Source organism: Chrysochloris asiatica, unplaced genomic scaffold (genome assembly GCF_000296735.1).
Source record: "Chrysochloris asiatica unplaced genomic scaffold, ChrAsi1.0 scaffold00021, whole genome shotgun sequence".
Taxonomy (NCBI): domain Eukaryota; kingdom Metazoa; phylum Chordata; class Mammalia; order Afrosoricida; family Chrysochloridae; genus Chrysochloris; species Chrysochloris asiatica.
The window spans coordinates 24,425,726-24,447,659 of NW_006408539.1; the positions used below are offsets into that span (position 1 = coordinate 24,425,726).

The 21,934-nt window shown below is 45.5% G+C and overlaps 1 protein-coding gene across 1 annotated transcript in view; it reads right to left on the reverse strand.

The window, feature by feature from the left end:
* RTTN (rotatin) overlaps nucleotides 1-12,710 on the reverse strand; it is a 162,450-nt gene extending 149,740 nt beyond the window's left edge. Inside the window, exons 1-5 of the mRNA XM_006837552.1 lie at nucleotides 12,680-12,710; nucleotides 10,990-11,177; nucleotides 7,642-7,819; nucleotides 4,995-5,084; nucleotides 4,202-4,292 (exon numbers count right to left, since the gene is read on the reverse strand). Of these exons, the coding sequence (XP_006837615.1) occupies nucleotides 4,202-4,292; nucleotides 4,995-5,084; nucleotides 7,642-7,819; nucleotides 10,990-11,177; nucleotides 12,680-12,710 (578 nt within the window). The remainder of the gene's footprint in view (nucleotides 1-4,201; nucleotides 4,293-4,994; nucleotides 5,085-7,641; nucleotides 7,820-10,989; nucleotides 11,178-12,679) is intronic.
* Nucleotides 12,711-21,934: the final 9,224 nt, after the last annotated feature.

Below are 21,934 nucleotides of genomic sequence, written 5' to 3' on the forward strand. Positions count from 1 at the left end.
CTCCCATAAAGATTTACAGCCTCGGAAACCCTGTGCAGGGTCGCTATGAGTCGGAACCGACTCCACGGCACACAGCCACCACCACTAAGTAACACGAGGCCACAAAGAAACAACTGAAAAGAAAACCCTTCTGTCTCCGCTAAGCAGCATTCCCTTGGAAGGCTTCTCAGACCTCTCCCAGTCAACAGTTCACACGCACCCCAGAACCAGACACACCCACAAACCAGATGCAGCTTGGAGACCGTTCTATTGGCAAGAGAAGGTCACCAATATGAAATGGAGGAAAATGGAGATCAAGATTGTGGCGGTGAGGGACTGAACTCTGTGGTGCCAAGATTCTCTTAAATGTACGCAGGCCAGCCCCAAGTACTGCTATACAGTCAGAGAACGCGTCATCAAACAAAAGTATCCGAATGTGAAGCTATGGTTCTTAAGCCTCCATACAGGTCTACACACTCAGGAAGGTCGTGTTCCAGCCAAACCCTTCCCTGACGAATTCCGCACTCTTCAGCCGACTCCAAGTCCAAGCGCCAGTCTGGGCGTCCTTGAGGGACTCAGGCTGTGTTCCTTTCCAATGTTCTTTGAGTTTGGGGAACGAGTCTTAAAGGGCAAGACTGGGGTGTAGAGTGGATGGGGTTAAGATTGCCCAACAGAATTCTTGTGACTTTCATGGTGGAAACAATTTCTCGGTGCAACTTTCCTGACCTTTTTCTTACCAATGCAGTTTCCAATTTCCTTAAAACTTCTCCCTAATAAGTGCCCCATGATGGTCCTGTGTCCTTAGAAAAGTCTATCAAGATGAACCTTGGGGATCAAAAAAGAATCACCATAACCCTGAGCTGACCTCTCTGCGTTGAATTTCACTGGCCCAGCAGAGCCCTTCGGAAGCCACTATTATGACTGGACCTTTGTTCTGAAGACACGCAACTGAGACTAAGACATGTGTATTGCATGATCACAGGAATATGCTAAAACACATTTTGTTTGGAATAAACCCATGCATGTATGAACTGAAACCCTAGTAGCAATACTTTTTGACTCCCTCTTATCTGTAAGCATGTGGGTGTACATAGTCACACAAACACACACAGAGGTAACTGCCCTCATGGGTATAGAGGCTTCTTCGTGCGTGTCTCTGAGGTAGAGAAATCACCTGTTGACTTTGAGTTCCCTATCAGAGCCCACTCAAGTGCAGAGACGTCCCCTGATCACACAGGCCCAGAAACTGCCCCCATGGTACCCAATGAGGTCAGTGGTCAAGGGGTGCAGTTCAAATAAAGCTGCTCAAGGAACCAGAAATGAAAGCCGAACGCTAATCATGAGTAAGAGTCAAGCTCTAGGAAATAGATTCCTTACTTCTCTTTTCTACTCTGGCTCAATCCAGCTTCCTGCGCAGCTCATGAACTGCTGGGAAAAAATCTGCCCAACATGTCAAGAAACCAACGCTGACCCCAACCCACACCCTCAGAAACAGTCACTGCCTCTTCCTCAGGGAACGAGGATGAAATGAGCAGATCAAAGCCAGCTGTGCACTCCACCCGTCAGATACTGCCATCAAAAACCACTTCTCAGCAAGCGAGCGCCTCTAGCCGAACCTAGAGAAGACCTGGTGGCACTGTGGGATAAGCACTAGACTGCAAACCACAAGATTGGCAGCTCAAAGCCACCAGCTGCTCTGCAGGACAAAGAGGAGGCTTTCTTCTCCTGAGAACATTTATAGCATGGGAAACCCTACGCAGGGTCGCTATGAGTTAGAACAGATTTGATGACGGTTTGGTGCGTCCTTAACAGCCGACCCTAACCCTGGCAAGCTGGTCATTCTTTTCCAGATTCTCACTGAAACATGACAAATAGCTCATCTGTTGGGTAACTCTTTGAAATTAAGCTTGCAGCAAAAACTTAATCAGGACTTTAAATAACTTTCTAAACTTACATTTCTCACCTATCTACACTTGAGAATAACAATCAGTTAACATACATCCCCTAAGATTAGACCAGTGGTACCCAACTGTGTTGCACTGAATTCCTGAATGTCTCTTCTAGCCAAAGTCTGTCGTGGTGCTGATGGTGATGTGCTGTGGAGTTGGTCCCAACTCATAGCAACCCTGTCCAGGGTTTCCGAGGCTGTAAATCCACACGGAAGCAGAAAGCCTCATCTTTTTCTCAAGGAACCATTGATAGTTTCAAACTCCTGACCATGAGATTAGCAGCCCAACTCCTTAAGTCTGCTGTAACACCCACCAAGTGACTTTTTCCTGAAGATGCTGATGTGATGTGATTCATTGGTGAGTGACAGCTAACAGGTTAATGCAAACTCTGGGGACTCCAACGAGGGGATCGGTCGGTGTTACCATCCTGCTGGGCATAAAATCAGCCACGTCAGAAGCAGGACGGGTATCTCACCACCATCATACAAGAGCCAGGGGTGGGGCACATTCTATGGACGCCAAGACCCTGCACACAAGCTCCACAACCCAGGAGCAGAAAGCTGTGGGACCCACAGAGCTGTGGCACAGAACCACCAATCAGAGCACGAGACTGGGCTTCCCAGGCCACGGAGCACATAAAGCTGACTGACTCGGCAGGAGGCTTGTCTGAAGCCACTTCAGTCGGGGAGCTAGAGCCGAGGGCCTTCAGGCTGAGGCTTACAGTGGACTGGTGTGTACTGAGGGCGATCAGCAGCAGCCCTGACAGAGCTCTGTAACGGTGTCAGGGCAGAGAGATGTCTGCATGTGGGCACAGCTGAGAAGCTGTCCTCACTGGAACAACTGGACCCTGAGCATTACTGACCCTGAATTGTAACTGCCAACTTCCCGACTAAACCCCGAACTGCGAGTCTGCTATGGGAGTTCTGTGTGGCCACCGCAGTGACCTGCAGAACCCCGCTGTGGAAGCGAGTTGGGTAGTATGATTTTTCTTCCACCAACCTTCTCAACTCTACACAGTTTTCTCCTAACAGCTCATGCTTTGAAATAATCATCTATCAGAGAATCTGTCTTAATGTCTCCCTCTCCCTTTTTACTAGTCCCTTGTAAGACATAAACCCAGCCAAGAATCGGGCCAGTAGGCACCAGCGCACGCTGCCAAGCAGTCCACAAGACTCCAACCACAAAAGACAAGCCCTGCACTCTTGGGCCCAGAGTCAGTGACATAGCCACAGAGGGCTAGAGTGGAGAGGGAAGCGTCCAGCTGATATGCATAAGAACACCCACATTTGCAGATAATACCCACTTATCCTGGCTTCAGTGACTGGATGATCAGAGCTCAACCAGAAGTAAAAAGAAGAGGGAAAAAAAAAAAGTATTCTCATACAATTTGATGAACTTGACCTACACCTATGGAAGCAGTAGCTCAAAAGAGGGAATAAGTCCTTACAGCAAGAATCATTCCCACCCCCTCCACACAGAGTAGACAGGGATGGGCAACTTGAACATTGGCTACCCAAAATGGGGGGCCGAGGGCTACAAATGCAAGAAGTGACTGGCTTACAAACTTTCAAGAGGGAACCTAGATCCAGAGGGCCTGGAGGAAGGTAGAATCTCCAGTGAGTAGTATTCGATCTGTCTAGGCGGGGCTGAAGCAATGAAATGCAGATAGGTCTCTTGTGATACAATAGTGAATACTTGTTACCAGGACTGATTGTGAGGGTCGGAAATGTAAAGGTAGACGTTTTATAGCAAGAAGGGGAGTGATTAACTTTTCAGTGTAGGAGCGGAGGTCCCTAGGACTATCAAGGGAGAAGAGCAGAGAGCGGAACCCTACCCAGAGAAGCAGTGATGCCTGAAATGGAGCCAGAGATGATGACGTGGAGCGATGGAGCAGCTGGAGACTTTAGATCCAGAGAGGGAGACCAAGTGTGTGCTGAAGACCTGGGGGGTACTGGGGAAGGATTGCATGAAGGAGATTGTAACCATGGCAATGAGACGATATAAGAATGAATGTAAAACTAATGTTCTCCCATGTAAACTATCACATAATTCACAATACAACATTTATGAAAAAAAAAGACAACCCCTGATGTGTGGCCTGGTTCAGAGGCAACAGAAATGCTTGGATTTGCTTCTGGAAGGACTAAAAATCTTTCACAGATCCCCACTGCCACCTTGCACAGTTCCTAATGAAAAGATGTTGTCACAACTAGAACCATCGGACGTCATGGCTATACATGAACACGATGCCTCAAGTAGTTCACGCGCCGTACCTTTCGTTAGAGGAAAGAATATGGCGATCTGTCATGGTCAGGGGCAGCCAAGGAAACACAGAAAACTTCAAACACTTCACGGTCCGGCTTCCTGTTAATAGAAGGGCGAACTTTAAAGCCCCCAGCTGAAGAGTAGGCCTTGACCTTGAACACCATCCCCAGAATCAAGGCTTCATCTTACAGTGACCTCAAGTCAGTAGCAAACGTGTTCTCTGCCTCTTTTAAACCGAGCTCAGATGTTATCAAAGTAAGTCCAGAGGAAGAACATGGACCATGAACCAATCATGAATGACATTTTGAAGTTTCCGTGGAATTTTCTGTTTTATCCTGTGGCTGACCAGAACATGGAGTTGAAATTTAACAACACAGATGGCTCCTGCATGGAGCACACCTTCCCCAGTGGGATGACGCTGACTCAGTTGTGGTAATGTAGCAGTCACGTGTCAATATCCTGTATGACGTCAGACTTCTCCTTCAGCCTGAAAGCTCCGTGGAGACGCCTCGGAGATGGCGGGCTCACATGGAGAAGTGCAACCCACCAGCACCACCTTAACCTCACAGACCAGACAGCTCTCTTTTCCTTTTCATATTCTTCTAGAATATATATATAACCAAAACAGGTGTCGTTGCAACCATTTTCCAGTGTACACTTTTATGTGACTGAAACATTCAGTTTGGTACAGGAAATCTACGTTTGCTCGTGTACGACCGACCTAGCTTCGCACTGATGGGAGTTGTCCCTTCACCTGAGGCCAAGTGCCCACCCTAGGAACCCACTGCACTTCATGCTTACCCACTGGCTGTGGAGGTACATCCACCTGCGGGAGACAACTTTTGTCCTGAGGAAAATATCCCGTCAAGATTTCCGCTTCTTGTGAAAAACCTGTAAAGAAAATATCCATTCCAGTTTTCCAGGTTATTTGCTAAATGTTTCTTATACGATAAACCCACCTGCCCAGTGTCCCCTGGTTTGTTTTTCTGTGGCTAAGCCAGGATTCTAATGTTTGCTCTGTCACTTCCTGCTCTTCCTAACACCTATCATGATCTCAGTTTGTATCTCCATCTACCTCCCATATGCCTCACTGTAGGTGTGCATGGGCTGAGGGCCGCCAGGAGGGCATCAGAGGACAAAGGGACAACACATGCCCACAACGCCTGTTCAGTAAGTGCAAGGGTTACACCCATCACAAGCTCTCTGTAGATCTGTTCTCTCACCAGCCTTGGGCACTGCGCTTGTTATCACCCACCTATAAGTGCCACCAGGTACAGCAGTGGTCCAGGAAACAAATTGTAGTGCTACAAACACAGGCTGTCAGATGGAACAATCAAAAGGGACTTCTCCACTCTCTCTACCCAACACACACGTTCCAAGCACACTGGGCTTCAGCTCCGTGATTGGTAGCTGCCAGGCCCGATGGGTAAACACTCTACAGGCACCTTTCAATGAATCCTCATCACAGTTCCGTGAGAGATCCTGCTGTTACCCAAGTGTTAGATGAGAACCCGGCAGCCTCGGCGGTTATGTCCCATAGGCAGGGTCACATAAGAAGTGGCAGAAGTGAGACTTCACCCGCGCCTGATTTCCTCAGCGCACCACAGTGCAGCACGGTTTATAAAACACTCACATCGTCTCACTTGACTCTGCTCCTGAGAACAAAATCCTGGGTGCAGGTGAGGACTGCTATACTGCTATACTGGCATGTGAAGCATTAAGACCCACAAATGCAAGGACCAGCCATTTACAGCAACGTCTGCCGTGGGGCAGGGAGGGTTCAGTGACAATCTGTGAAATCATCTACCACACAACCTCACCAAAATAAGGCACTCCTGTCTCTCAAGGCCCAGGGCCTTGAAATGTATCAACGTAAATGCCCAATGTATACATGTGTACAATGTAAATAGCCAATGTTATATGTATCAATGTAAACACCCAATGTATACATGAGTAAAAAAATGTAAACAGCCAATGTTATATGTGTGTACAATGTAAACACCCAATGTATACGTGTATCAATATTAATGCTTAATGTATACATGTGTATCAATATTAACGCCCAACATATACATGTGTACAATGTAAACACCCAATGTATACGTGTATCAATATTAACACCTAATGCATACGTGTGTATCAATATTAACGCCCAGTGTATACATGTGTACAATGTAAATGCCCAATATATACATGTGTACAATGTAAGCAGCCAAATGTATACATACATATTATTTAAATGACCGAATGTATAAACGTTTATCATATAAATGGCCCAATGTATACGTGTATATCAACGTAAGCGGCCTGATGTGGTATATAGATGTGTGTGTGTGTGTGTGTGTGTACATATATATACATACATACATGCCAACCTCTGGTAGTGGGAGTCCTGGTGTGGCACTGTGGGTTAATGCGCCAGACTGCAAAGCCGTTTGAACAGCAAAGTCGGCAGTTCTAGCTCACCAGCTGCTCCTCGGAAACCCTATACAGGGTCGCTATGGGTCGGAACTGACTCGACAGCACTTCACACCACCTCTGGTAGTGTAGTGGTTACAAGTCAGGTTGCCAACCTCAAGTTCAGCAGTTCAAAACTACCAGCAGTTCCACGGGAGAAAGATGAGGCGTATTGCTCCCGTAAAGAGTTATAGCCTCGGAAACCTTGTACAGGGTCACTATGAGTCAGAACCAATGCCACGGCACTCAAAAACAACAACAACAACCAATATATAGGGTCCAATGAATACATGTGTATTGACATAAAGGGCCCAATGTATACATGTATATCCACATAAACAGCCCAATGTACACAAGCCTATGAACATAAAGGGCCCAATGTACACATGCAAATCAACTTAAAGTGCTCAATGTATACATCCATAGCCACATAAATAGCTTAATGTATACATGCGTATCATATAAACGGCCCAATGTATACACGAATATCCACAGAGGGCTCAATCCTATCAACATAAAGGACTCAATGTATACATGTGTGTCAACATAAAGGGCCCAATGTATACCTGTATGTACACATATGTATACACACATAAAGGGTCCAATCCTATCAACATAAAAGGCCCAGCATATACCTGCATGTCCACGTAAAGGGCCCAATACAAACATGTGTATCCACAAAAGGGTCCAATGAATATGTACCATCAACGGATGAATGTCTAAATATGCGTATCATATGAACGGCTCAATGTATCCATGTATTATTGACATAAACCACATGTATCATGTAAATGGCCCAGTGTATACATGCATATCAACATAAAGGGCTGAACATATACAGGTGTATCGACTTAAACAATTCCTCCTCTGAGTAACAGAAGTGGTCAAACCAAGAGGCCAAGGTCACGTGCATCAAAGCAGAAGATAAGAGTGTGGAGTGAGGCAAAGCTTTCCCTTTTTAAACAGCCCGCAATCAATGGATTCGTGTTACCCGTTGGGTCGACTGGGTAAGATGTAGAATGCAGTGCAGGGACTTCTGAAGGAAGGACAAACAGTCCGTCCAGAACGCCATCCACGGCAGCCTGCAGATCTGGCTCCAGGTTAGAACGAAGCTTAGACAGGAACTCTACCGCTCCAAGGTCAAGCAGATGCTGGATGGCAGGGGGGTGCTAGAAAGAAGAGCAGAGTCTTGAAATTAATCATAAATCCCAGACCCGTCTCAAAGTCTCTCAACTCTGTCTTGGTGCTGGGTGCTGCCAAGTTGATTCTGATTCACACAAAGTGGCTTTATACAAAGCAGTCATGGAAACATGGACTCGGCAGCCTTACAGGGCAGAAGAGAACTGCTCCACAGGGTTTCCTCATGAAGGCAGACGGCCACATCCATCTCCCCGGGAGTGGTCGGTGGGTTTGAACTGCCAACCTTTAAGTTAACAATTCAATGCTCAACCTACTATGACACCAGAGCTCCTCATAAATCGATACAGTCACTCAAAATCATGACTGTCAGCACGAGGGACAAGGGACATCATCACAAAGTTGACTTTGATTTCACTGTCACTTTGTTAGGATCGATTCCAAATCACCCCTCAGAGATGGTCTCATGAGTGACGACTAGCATCTTAAACATCTCTCACCACAGGCTGTCTTAGCTAGAACAGAAATGCTGCTAACGGTGGTTTTCACAAACTAATCCATTTCTTTAAGCTTGTTGTTGTTAAGTACCATCAAGTCAGTTCCAACTCCTAGTGACCCTAGTACAGGGTTTCTAGGGCTGTAAGTCCTTGCAGGAATAGAAAAAGCCTTATCTTCCGGTGGAGCAGCTGGCAGGCGCGAACCACAGACCTTGTGATTCACAATCCAGTGAGTATCCTACAGAACCACAGCACCTCCCCTTTGTAAAGCGTGTTGTTATTGTCCTAGCAACCCTGTACAGTGTTTCCGAGGAGCTGCTGATAAGCTTGAACCAACAACCTATGGTTCAAACCAAGCTAGCAGTCGAGTACTCATTCTGCAGCACCACCCGTGGACTCCCCTTGAAGCTGGGAAGGCTGTAAGTCTGCATTCCGGGTCCCTAGGGACCCACAGGAAGTCCTTGGTCCTTCTGAGCTGCTCTTCCTAGGGTTCTCTTCCCATCTCGGTTCTGCCTTTGCTTCCTTTTTAAATCTCTTTTATGTCTCACAAGAGATTGGCTCAAGACACACCCTCCACTATCATTAACTTAACAAAGACAACCCATTCCCAAATGGGACAACTACTGAAGTTGTAGCTGGTAAGTGCTGTTGAGTTGGTTCTAACCCATAGCGACCCTGTACACAGTTTCTGAGGAGTGACTGGTAAGCTTGAACCTCTGACCTTGTGGTTCAAACTGAATTTGCAGTGCAGCACATTAACCCACAGTGCCACACACTATGTTGCTGTTGTTGTTAAGTGCTGTGGTGTCGGTTCCGATCCACAGTAACCCTAAATAGGATTTCCGAGGCTGTAAACCTTTACAAGAGCAGAAAGCCTCATCTTTCTCCCGTGGAGCAGCTGGTAATTTCAAACTGCTGACCTTGTGGTTCGCAGCTGATTTGTAACCACTAATCTATAGAGGGCAGGATTTACAACACATATGGGGGCGAGGGGGGACACAGTTTAAGGCATAACAGTCTAAGTTGAACATGCCTTGTTTTCACCTTTTTTATCATTTGGAAAATGAGCGACATACATCATATTTTTAAATATTTGAATACCAATTAATCTTGCATTGAAAAAATTTAATAAGGTTCTATGGCTTAAGATGTGGCGCTGTGGGTTAATGCACTGGACTGCAAGGTTGGTTAGAACCTCAAGGTCGGTGGTTCAAGCTTACCAACCGCTCCTTAGAAACCCTATCTATACAGGGTCCTTATGAGTCTGAACCCGCTCAACGGCACTTAACAACAACGTCTTAAGAAGGACATCATGTTTGCTAAGGAGAGGGCTGTTTGCCCACTGTGAGGACTGGGCAGTGTTCCCTTCTGTTGTACACTGCGTTGCTACGGAAAAACTCAACAGGCACCTAACCACAACACATCTTACAAAGCAGCTCAACCATCTAATTTAAAAAACAATTAACTCATCAGTTTATAAATATATATAAAAATTATATAAGATAAATAATATCACCACTATAGATAAATTTACCATAGTGTTGCTTAATCGTTTACTCTAAGCTTAACCATTGACCTGGTTAAAAATTAGAAATTCAATTGTGTTTTATGCTATACTTTCAAACAGGACTCTTACCCGCCCACTCCCCTTCGGCACAAAAAATGTATGCCATTCATCAAAAGGCTGCTAAAGGAAAACTAAGAATCCCTTATAATTTTATATGTATATTTTTTGTCCTGGTGTGGTGTCGCAGACTAATGTGCTGGACTGCCAGTTCAGCTGAACTACAAGGTCAGCAGTTCAAGCTCACCAGCCCCTCCTCGGAAACCCTATACAGGGTTGCTATGAGTCAGAATCAACTCGACGGTACTTAACATAATCTTATAAGGGGGCATAGTGGCTCCACAGGATAAGCACTGGACTGCAAACCACAAGGTTGCAATCCCAGCCCACGGGCTTCTCTGTGAGAGAAAGATGAGGCTTTCTGCTCCCAAGAAAGATGTAAACCCTCAGAAACCCTATGCAGGGTCTCTATGAGTCAGAACCAACTCCATGGCACTTTAATAACATTATTTTATAGTAATTTACAGTTTTCAAAGTTTAAAGCCACATTTTGACATCTAATGACAGCTAAGTACTCGAAATAGGTGGTGGTGTTAAGTGCCCTCGAATCTACAACTTAGAGTAACCCTTTATAAGGTTTCTGAGGAGCAGCTGGTGAGTTTGAACCGCCCATCTTGCGATTCAAATCAACCTTGTGGTCCAGTGATAATCCTACAGCAGGACATCAGGACTCCTTGGGATCAGCAAAGAAACATAAAGATATGGGGAAAGCAATTTAACAGACTATTTACTAATCCTGGTCTGTACCATTGTTCATGAGCGTGTTCTCCTTAACACAAACACATGCAAACTTTAGACCAAACAAAGTATCAGAAAGACAAATAATGATCTTCATGCGATCCCCAAAACCAGCAAACAACAGAAATGAGAACCAATAAGGGTACCACCTAGAACAGTGGAGGCCAAGTGACCATCAACCTCACACAGAAGCACCACCGCCACCTGTCCAGCTGAGATAAAATTCAAGGTCTGTGGTTGTTTTGAGAATTTCAAAACACCCCCAAACCTAACTTTCCAAAGACAGGATTTTTAAGTAAGAAACATTCACTCATGTTATTAATTTATTTGAAACCGATCGTACCTTAACTAAAGTGTTCAACAGGTTGAGAGCCTCTTCTTTCATGGGAACGGATGGGAAGTTGAACCATTCCAGCAGATGGAGGAAAAGCTGCCGCTCCTGAACCAGGTCCGCACAGCAGATTAAGTTGTGCTCTACCTTGCAAAGGATGTTCCGCAGGGCGCGCTCCCTGATCTCCTCCAGCTGATGACCTGTCAATGGGCAAACCTGAGCTAGGTCCCCTTCCAACTCCAGAATTTACCCCGTTATCGGCAGGAGCCCTGGGGAAGCCAGGGGTTAGACACTGGGCTGCAAACCGAACGGTGGGCAGCTCCGCGAGGAAGAGGAGGCTTTCTGTGGGCAGCTCCGCGAGGAAGAGGAGGCTTTCTGCTCGTGTAAAGATTCACGGAGTCAGAAACTCTCAGATGTTGTTAGGTACTGTGGGTTTCCCAGGAGCGGCTGGTGAATCTGAACCTAAGGTGGCGTGCTTATCCCACAGCGCCACACACAGGGTCGCTACAGTCCCAACTAACTCCATTGCAGTGGATTTGTTTTTTTCTGGTGTAGCGCTCTGTGCTAATGCGCCAGACTGCACGATTGGCGGTTCAAGTTCAGCAGCTGCTCCTCGGAAACCCTATATAGGGTCGCTATGGGTCAGAATCAAGTCGATGGCACTTAACAACAACAAAGGAGAGGAAGACCCCCAACGAGATGGACTGGCCAAGTGGCAGCATCGACAGACTCAAGCATGGCAACAGCAGTGAGGTTGGCCCAGGAGCGGGCAGTGTTTTGTTCTGCTGTTTATAAGGTCGCTATGGGTTGATACCGACTCGATGGCACCTAACAACAAAAACAACAAAGCACAACAAAGGTTCCCTAAGGAGTTCTGGTAGCGTTGTTGTTGTGAAGTGCCGTCAAGTCAGTTCCGACCCATTGCGACCCTGCATAGGTTTCCAAGGAGCGACTGGTGAGCTTGAACCACCGAGCTTGTAGTGCAAACGGCTTCGCAGTCTGGCGCATTAACCCACAGCGCCACACCAGAACTCTGGTTGTGTAGTGGTTACTAATTAGGCTGCGAACCTCGGGGTAAGCAGTTCAAAACTACCAGCTGCTCCACAGAAGATGAGGCTTTCAGCTCCCGTAAAGATTTACAGCCTCGGAAACCCTGTACAGGGTCGCTATGAGTCAGAACCGACTCTACGGCACATAACAACAAAGGTTCCCTGGTGGCACAGTGGGTTAAGCTATCGGCAGCAGCCGCTCCGAGAGAGACCGATACATCTGTCTGCTTCTGTCATCACTTACAGCCTTGGAAACCCTGCCCTTTGGGGTCTCAGTGGTTTGTGTTCTGGATTCACCGCTGGGGGGTAGGGGTGGGAGACTGCCAGGAGATGGAGTCAAGAGGCCCCGGGATTCCCGGAAAACTGGGGTTTAGGGGGCGGGGATTGGGGGGTCCCCGGGGAACTGGGGTCCTAGGGGAGAAGATCGGGGGACCCCGGGGGTTCAGGTGAACCGGGGGTTTGGGAGTCCAGGAGGATGGGAGAGTCAGGATCTGTGGGTCCTGGGAGGCCGGGGTCCCGAAGGGCCACGGAGACTAAACCCGGTCAAGCGCGGGCCGGCCGGGCCGGGGACACCTGACAACACTATCGTATCGGCTAGTGCCCACGACTGGAGGGCGCAGGACGAGGTGCGGCGCGGGGACTCAGAACTTTACCGAGTTTCCGGATGAGTCCGCTCAGGACCATCTCGTCCAACTCGGCCGCCGCCGGAGAATTAAACCGCCGCGCCACGGAGTCCGGCTACACTTAACGTCCCCGCGGATACCAGGGCTGAAGGACAATGGTTCCGCTACGAGACTGACATTCCGCGAGTTATTCTCGGTCCCCCTTCTCCATACACACTTACAATCGCTATAATTTAGTTCGACGTAGTCCCTACACATGCCATAAAGATCAGAAACAATGAGGCAGCCACTTGTACTTTAACCGCTGTGTATGCCGGGAGTTGTAGTCCTCGGTCCGCGTGCTCACGCCCCCAGTTCCGGCCTGCCCCCTCCGCGCGCGCCAGCTGTAAATTCCGGCAGCCTTGCGCAGGCGCAGTACGGGGCTTGCGTACTCGCGCTCTCCCTGAGCTGATAGAGTTGAATGGAGAGCTAAGCTTTTTTTATTCTCTTTTGTGAGCACTGCCACCGATTGCTAACGGACTTACCATCTCTAACTGTGAAATGTATAAGCAGTGTCTTTTGATGTAGGAACACATATAAACTGTCAGGAACAAAGAAGGAAGCAACAATGTTGTTGTTGTTGTTGTTATGTGCCAACAGAGTCGACCCATAGCAACCCTGTACAGGGTTTCCAAGGCTGTAAATATTTACTGGATCAAAAAGCCTCATCTTTCTTCCGTGGAGCAGCTGGTAGTTTCAAACTGCTGACCATAAGATTAGCAGCCCAAATCATAACCACTACGCTACCAGAGGTCCTTTTACCAGCCAGTACTTGATAATATTTATGAAGCAAAATAATGATGTTCTCAAAATGGCCGCACTATTTATAATAGCGAAAAGATGGAGACAGCCTAAGTGCCCATGAATGGAAAAATGGATAAACAAACTGTGGTACATACACACGATGGAATATTATGCTACCCTGAAGAATAACAAGGAAGTTGCATGCCACCACATAACATGAATGAACCTTGAGGACATTATACTGCGTGAAATTAGTCACAAAAGGGGAAATACTGCATAGGACCATTACTGGAAAAGACTAAGAAAAAGATCCCATACTAAAGGGGAGGGAGGGGAATTCTTTGCTGGTTACTGGGATATGTGGAGTAGGGTGAGGGAGGCAGGGGAAGGTGGCACACAGGGTAGGGAATAGACACAGGATAGCTTGGGTGCTGGGCGGGGGCAGGGGAAATACATAAAAAGGGGGAAAGGAATGGAAGAACAAGGTGGATGGGAGAACAGCTATGCAGGTTTGCATGGGCTAAGTGGGACAGAGGTAAATAATGATGTATGCACAACCTTAGAACAACAGGGCTCTGGAATACAGGGATTGAGACATAGTTTGAGTGGGTAAAAGAGAGGAAATAATGTTAAGATGCTTGGCTATCTTTTGAATCTTGGTTTCCCTTGCCTACCATTGTAAAATTGACACTTGAGGGAGAGAGAAACATATAGCTAGAAACATCACCTTTGAAAGCTTTTAAGTCCATCTTCAGCCTATACCTGATTGGAATACCTAAAATGAGGCTAGAACTTGCCCAGTGAAGGAGGCTTCCTGCAGAGCCTTTGCATTGCATAAGACCATCTGTGGAATCCTGAACCCCATCCAGAATCTTCTGAGGTGGGAAATCTCCACTTGAAAGGATCAGCAGACCAGCCTGGAGTGGCTAGAACAAAAGACACTTCTTGAAAGAAAGACCAGCAGAGAAAATCAAAAACAATAATGGCAGTCCAACTGACTACTGTAAGAACAAGCAAGTTGTCCGCCCAGGAGCCATCAAGGCAAGGGGTCAGGTCCCCCCAGGGAAAACCCCCTTCTAAGACTAAGACTCAAGAGGAATACATGAGCAGGCATGTGGTCTAACTGATGACCATGTTGGTCATGGATAAGGGGAAGTGGGGGAAAAACAGCAATGAAGTTGTGATCTAAGTCTGACCACATTCAATAGACTCCTGTGAACTCGGGTTAAGACCTGGTTGGCCAGCAGTATGGAAAGACCCAGGGAATACTGGGCCCAGAGTCAGTGACATGGCCACAGAGGACTAGAGCAGAGAGTGAAATGCCCAGCTAATAAGAAGTGAGGGGAGAGGCACAAGAACACCCATACTTGCAAATAGTACCCACTTGACCTGGCTTCAATGGCTGGATGACCAGAATTCAACTAGAAGAAAGAAGAGGGAAAAAAGTGTAATCTGATATAATTTGATGAACTTGACTTGTACCTATGGATGTAGTAGCTCAAAAGAAGGACCAAATCTTTACAGTGAGGCTCATTCCCACCCCCTCGGTATACCGGGTTGAAGGGATGGGCAACTTAGATATTGGCTACCCAAAATGGGGGGGGGGGGTGTTACAAAGGCAAGAAGTGACTGGCTTACAAGCTTTCAAGAGGGAGCCTAGATCCAGAGGTTGTACAGGAAGGTACAATCTCCATTGAGTGGTTTCCAATCTGTCTAGACGGGGCTGATGAAAGGAGATGTGGATAGTACTCATGTGGTACAATAGTGAATAATTGTTATTAGGACTGACTTTGAGGGTTGGAAATGTAAAGGTAGACATTTTATAACAAATGGAGGGGAGTGGTTGACTTTGCAGGCCAGGAGCTGAGGACCCTGGGACCATCAAAGGAGAAAAGAAGAGTGTGGGACCCTATGCAGAGAAACAGTGACGCCAGAGATGGAGGCAGAGACGATGATGTGGACAGATGGAGCGGATGGGGACTAGACCTAGAGAGGGAGAGGTGCTATGTGCTGGGGGTCAGGGGGCAGGCTTGAGGGCTATACCCTTTGGTTGGTTGATGATTCATGGAGGGGATTGTAACCATGGCAATGAAACGATCGATATACAATAGGATCAATGTAAAGCTAATGTTCTCCCATGTAAACTATCACATAATTTACAATAAAACATTAAAAAAACAAACAAAAGAAAAAACGCTGCACTGACGCTCTCAATTTCTTGAGTGTTAGTTGTTGTTGTTGTTGTTGTTAAGTGCCGTTGAGTCAGTTCCGACCCATAGCGACCCTGTACAGGGTTTCCAAGGCTGTAAATCTTTACGGGAGTAGAAAGCTTCATCTTTCTCCCAAGGAGCAACTGGTAGTTTCAAACCGCTGACCTTAAGGTTCACAGCCCGATTCGTAACCACTACGCTACCAGAGCTCCTTTGAGTGTTAGTAGTGGATCCAAAAAAAAAATGAAGACCCCCCCCCCGCAGCTTCAGTCTTTTGTTCGCTTATCATGATACTATTTCTTGGTCCAGCATGAGGATCTTCGTTTTCTTTACATTGAGGTGCAACTCATACCGAAGGCTGTGGACTTTGATCTTCATCAACAAGTATTTCAAGTCCTCTTCATTTTCAGCAAGCAAGGTTGTATTATCTGCATATCGCAGGTTGTTAATGAGTCTTTCTCCAATCCTGATGCCACGTTTTCTTCCTAGAACCCAGCTTCTCGAATTATTTGTTCAGCATACAGGTTGAATAAGTATGGTGAAAGAATACAACCTTGTCGCACACCTTTCCTAATTTTAAAACACTCAGTGTGCCATTGTTCTAGTCAAACAACTGCCTCTTAGTCTATGCACAGATTCCTCATGAGCCCAATTTAATGTTCTGGAATACCCATTCTTCACAATCTTATCCATAGTTGGTCATGATCCATACAGCCAAAAGCCTTTGCAAATCAATAAACCACAGGTAAACTTCTTTCTAGTATTCTCTGCTTTCAGTCAAGATCCATCTGATGTCAGCAGTGATCTCCTTCATTCCACGTCCTCTTCAGAATCTGGCTTGAACCTCTGGCAGTTGATGGCAGTACTATTGCAGCCATTTTTAATTCAGCAAAATTTTACTTTCATGTGGTACTAATGATATTGTATGATGATTTCCACATTCCGTTGTGTTGCCTGTCTTTGGAATGGGTACAGATACGGATATCTTCCAATCAGTTGGCCAGGTAACTGTCTTCCAAATTTCTAGGCATACATGAATGAGTGCCTCCAGTGCTGCATCAGTTTGTTGAAAGATTTCAGTTTGTGTTCCATCAATGCCGATGCCTTGTTCTTTGCTCATGCTTTCAGTGAACTGCCTCTTGAAATAGTTGAACATCAACCGTTTCTTTTTGGCACAATGACGCTGTATATTTCTTCTGTCTTCTTTTGAAGCTTCCTGCATCCTTCAATAATTTTACCTTAGAATCCTTCAATATTTCAAGTCGAGGCTTGAATATTTTCTTCAGATCTTTCAACTTGAAAAATGCTGAATGTGTTCGTCCCTTTTGTTTTTCTAACATTTCATTACAGTATTTCCCTTTGGAGAGCAAGTTTCAGAGTCTCTTCTGAAATCCATTTTGGTCTTTTCCTTCTTTCTTGTCTTTTAAATGACCTTTTTTGCTTTCTTCCTGTATGATGTTCTTGATGTCATCCCACAACTCTTTTGGTTTTTGGTCATTATTGACTAATGAATCAAATATTTTCTTGAGATGATCTCTAAATTAAGAGGGGATATGTTCAAGGTCAAGGAGCTCTGGTAGCATAGTGGTTACAAGTCAGGCTGCCAGCTGCAAGGTCAACAGTTCGAAACTACCAGTTGTTCCGCGGGAGAAAGAAGAGACGTTCTGCTCCCGTAAAGACTTACAGCCTCGGAAACCCTGTATAGGGTCGCTATGAGTCGGAACCGACTCCACGGCACACAACAACATGTTCAAGGTCACATTGTGGCTCTCATGGATTTGTTTTAATTTTCTTCAGGTTCAGCCTGAACTTGCATATGAGCAACTGATGGTCTGTTCCACAGTCTGCCCAGGTTTTGTTTTGGCTGATGATATGGAGCTTTTCACCATCTGTTTCCACAGATGTAGCCAATTTGATTTCTGTGTATTTCATCTGGTGATGTCCATGTGTATAATCGTCTCCTATGCTGTCTAAAGAAGGTATTTGAAATGAACAAATCACTGATTTTGCAGAATTCTATCATGCAATCTGTAGCATCATTTCTATCACCAAGGTCATATTTTTCAACTAGTGATCCCTCCTCTTTGTTTACAACCTTTCCATTCCAATCAGCATTAATTTTCAATAAATCTTGAGTGCATGTTTGATCAATTTCAGACTCAAAAAGTTGGTAGAATTCTTCAATTTTTCATTCTCAGCTTAGGAAACCATGATTATCAGATTCAAAGTGGTCAATACTGGTCCGTTTCAGCTCACTAATGACTAGGATACTGATGTTTATGTGTTCCATTTCATTTTTGACAACTTCCAATTTTCCTAGATTCATATTTTGTACATAATTACTAATAGATATTTACAGCTGTTTCTTCTCATTTTGAGATGGGCCCCATCAGCAAAGGAAGGTCGGAAAAGCTTTTGTCCTTTGTGTGGTCACGGTCAACCTTCCTTTGAGGAGGCAAATCTTCCCCATTCACATTTTGAGTGCCTTCCAATCTGTCAGGCCCATCTTCTGGCACTATATTTGCTAATATTCTGGTGCTATATTCATAATGTTTCAATATTCAATAATCTGGTTCTGCCTGACAGTGTCCCAACTGCTATTCATAAGGTTTTCAGTGGCTAAAGATTCTGAAATCGTTCACTTCTCCTTCTTCATTATCTATCTTCATCTGGAAGCTCAGATGAAACCTGTCCACCATGGGTGAGTCTACTGGTATTTAAAATATTGGTGTCATAGCTTCCAACATCACAGCAACACATAAGCCACCACAGTACGACAAACTGACAGATGAGTCATAGTCCACATGTATGTTGTTGTTGTTAAGTACCATCAAGTTGGTTCTAACTCATAACGACCCTGTATAGAGTTTCTGAGGAATGGCTGGTGAGTTTGAGATGCCGACCTTGTGGTTCAAACCACCCTGTGCATTACTCTATTGCTACATAAGGAGTCCACATGTATAGTTGCCATATTGCTACATAAGGAGTCCACATGTATAGTTGCCATTTATGTCGTTGAAAAATAGTATTAGCAATGAAAAAGTCATTGGTCTCGTAAAATTCCATCATGAGATCACCAGCACCCTTTCTATCATTAAAGTCATATTTTCCAACTGCTGGTCCTTCCTCTTTGTTTCCAGCTTTCACATTCCAATCATCAGTATCCGTCAATGCTTCTTGATTACATGTTTGATCAATTTCAGATTGAAGAAGTTGGTAGAATTCTTCAATTTCATCATCTTTGGCTTTAATGATTGGTGTATATATTTGAACAATAGTCTTATTAACTGGTCTTCCTCATAGGCATATAAATATTATTCTCTCACAAACAACATTATAATTCGAAATAGATCTTTAAATGCTCTTTTTGACCATGAATGTGCTGCCTTTCCTATTGAATTTGTTGTTCACAGCACAGTACACCATTTGTTTGTTGTTAAGTGCCATCGAGTCAGTTCCGACTCATTGAACTGCTGCCTACCATGTTGTTATTGTTATGTGCAGTGGAGTTGGTTCCAACTCACAGTCACCCTGCACAGGGTTTCTGAGACTGCACATCTTTACGGGAGCAGAAAGCCTCATCTTTCTCTCACGGAACACCTGGTAGTTTTGAACTGCCGACCTTGAGGTTAGCAGCCCGATTAGTAACCACTACGCTACCAGAGCTCCTTGCTGCCTACCATAAGATCGTCCAATTCAAAATGGCCAATACCCGCCCATTTCAGTTCACTAATGCCTAGGATATCAATGCCTATGCATTCCATTTCATTTTGACAACTTCTAGTTTTCCTAAATTCATACTTTGTACATTTCATGTTCTGATTATTAACGAATGGGTGTGTGCAGCTGTTTCTTCCTTTGAATTGTGCCCTATCAGCTAACAAATGTCCTGAACACTTTGTTCCATCCACGTCATTATGATCAACTGTACTCTGAGGAGACAGCTCTTCCCCAATCTTTTTTTGAGTACCTTCCAACCTGATGGGCTCATCTTCTGGCACTCTAGCTGATGATATTCTGGTGCTCTTCATCATGATTTCATCTTCTGGCACAATATCTGACAATGGTGTGCTCCTATTCATAAGCTTCTCAGTGGCTAGCCATTCAGAAGTAGGCTACTTCTCCTTTTCTTAGGCTGTCTTAGTCTGGTAGCGCTGCTGAAACCTGTCTACCATGGTGATACTGTTGGTAATACAAATACGACTGCCAACATCAAAACATAGAAACCACCACAGTACGACAAACTGGTAGACAAGTGGAAGACATGTTCACCTTCAACATAATATAACATTCTTTTTAAAAAGCAGAGCAACAATGATTGAAGTCAATTTTAAATGATGTGCATTTAGAAGGTGTTCACTGCTCTGTACAACATCCCTGGATAAGTGATAGCAGGCAGGCGTTCCCATTCCTGTTTTGCAATAGAAGGAACTCAAAATCCAAGAAGTGCCTCACCCCAGGTCACACCGACCTGCTAGTGTGGTGCAGTGGGTTAATGCATTGGACGGCAAGATAGGTTTGAACTACAAGGTTGGCGGTTCAAGCTCTCCAGCCGCTCCTCAGAAACCCCATGCAGGGTCTCTATGAGTCAGAACTGACTCGATTGCACTTAGCAACAACAGCGATTCTCCATTAACCCATGATAGCCTTTAAGCTCTGCCTCTGGGTAGATTCACTCAACTTCACTGGTCCTCTGACCCCCATTGGCTCTGTTAATGGGAGTCACTAGCTGGCATTTGGAGGGTGGGAGGAAAGACAGATGTGGGCAGCTAGCCACAACTCTACCGGACTACACATCAGCCTACCTGGGTGCGATTTTAATCCTGGTGTGGAACTATAGGATCACACTGGACTGCCAACCATAAGGTCAGCAGTTCAAACCCACCAGTTGCTCCTCGGAAACCCTATACAGGGTCACTATGAGTCAGAGCCAACTTAACAGCACCTAACAACTCTGGTAGCGTAGTGGTTATGAATCGGGCTGCGAACCTTAAGGTTAGCAGTTCTAAACTACCAGCCGCTCCGCAGGAGAAAGATGAGGCTTTCTACTCCGGTAAAGATTTACACCCTCGGAAACCCTGTACAGGGTCGCTATGGGTCGGAACTGACTCGACAGCACTTAACAACAACAACAACAACAACCAGAATTCCTCACCAACAAGCACAGCATCAGACAGGCAGTGTGTCCGTGTCAAACATCTTAATTATCCTTATTCATCCTGCTTTTATTCTGTAGATTTGTTATGGTTGTCCAAAGTATGTCAGTTTGTCGCACTGTGGTGGCTTGTGAGTTGCTGTGATTCTGGAAGCTATGCCAGGGGTATTTTAAATACCAGCAGGGTCACCCATGGTGGACAGGTTTCAGATGAGCTTCCAGACGAAGACAGACTAGGAAGAAGGAGTGACGAACTACTTCTGAATATTTAGTCACTGAAAACCTTATGAATAGCAGAGAAACACACACCACTTAATAACATAAATACTTATCTTTGTTATGCTTACATTCCAGTAAGGGGAAACAAACAATAAATGTAAAAAATAGGCAAACTCCACAGTCTGAGTCAAAACAGTTGTTGTCAAATTGGTTCCGACTCATGGTGCCCATGTGCATCAGAACTGTGCTCCGCAAGGTTTTCAGTGACTGATGTTTCAGAAGTAGATCTCCACACCTTTCCTCCGAGCACCTCTGGGTGGTAGGTGGCAATCACTGACATGGGGAAAATGAAGTAGAAAAGGGGGGCCGGGGTAATGTGGTGGGAAGCACTATGGGTGATGTGGGCGAAGGGGGCAAGAGGGGGCCAGTGTGATTTGGTTCTGTTGGTTCATCTTAAAAGCAGCTTTATTGAGATGCAATTCATGAGCACACATATGATCTGTTCAGTGTGCAATTGAATCAATTTTATAAACTCACAGATATGTGCCCATGATGACAAACATATTTTAAATAGCAGCCACGTTTCTACCGTTTTTATTGCCAAGAAACTCTGTATGTGTTCCCATTGTCTTTCAGCTCCCCATGTCTCTCCTGCCTGTGCCCCCCCCCCACACGCCCTCTCACAACACACACTCTCTCTCACAACACACACCCCAGTCCCAGACAGCCTCTATCTACTTTCTGTTCATATAGGACCTTCTTCTCAACGTTCCCCATCAATGGGATCACAGTAACGGGCGCTTAGGACTGAGTGTGCAGAGAGAATAGGGGGCTTGGTTTCTTTATGAGGTTATGAAAATGATCTACAATTGACAGTCACGTGTATCTGGGATTAGGAGAAAATCTACTGAATGGTAC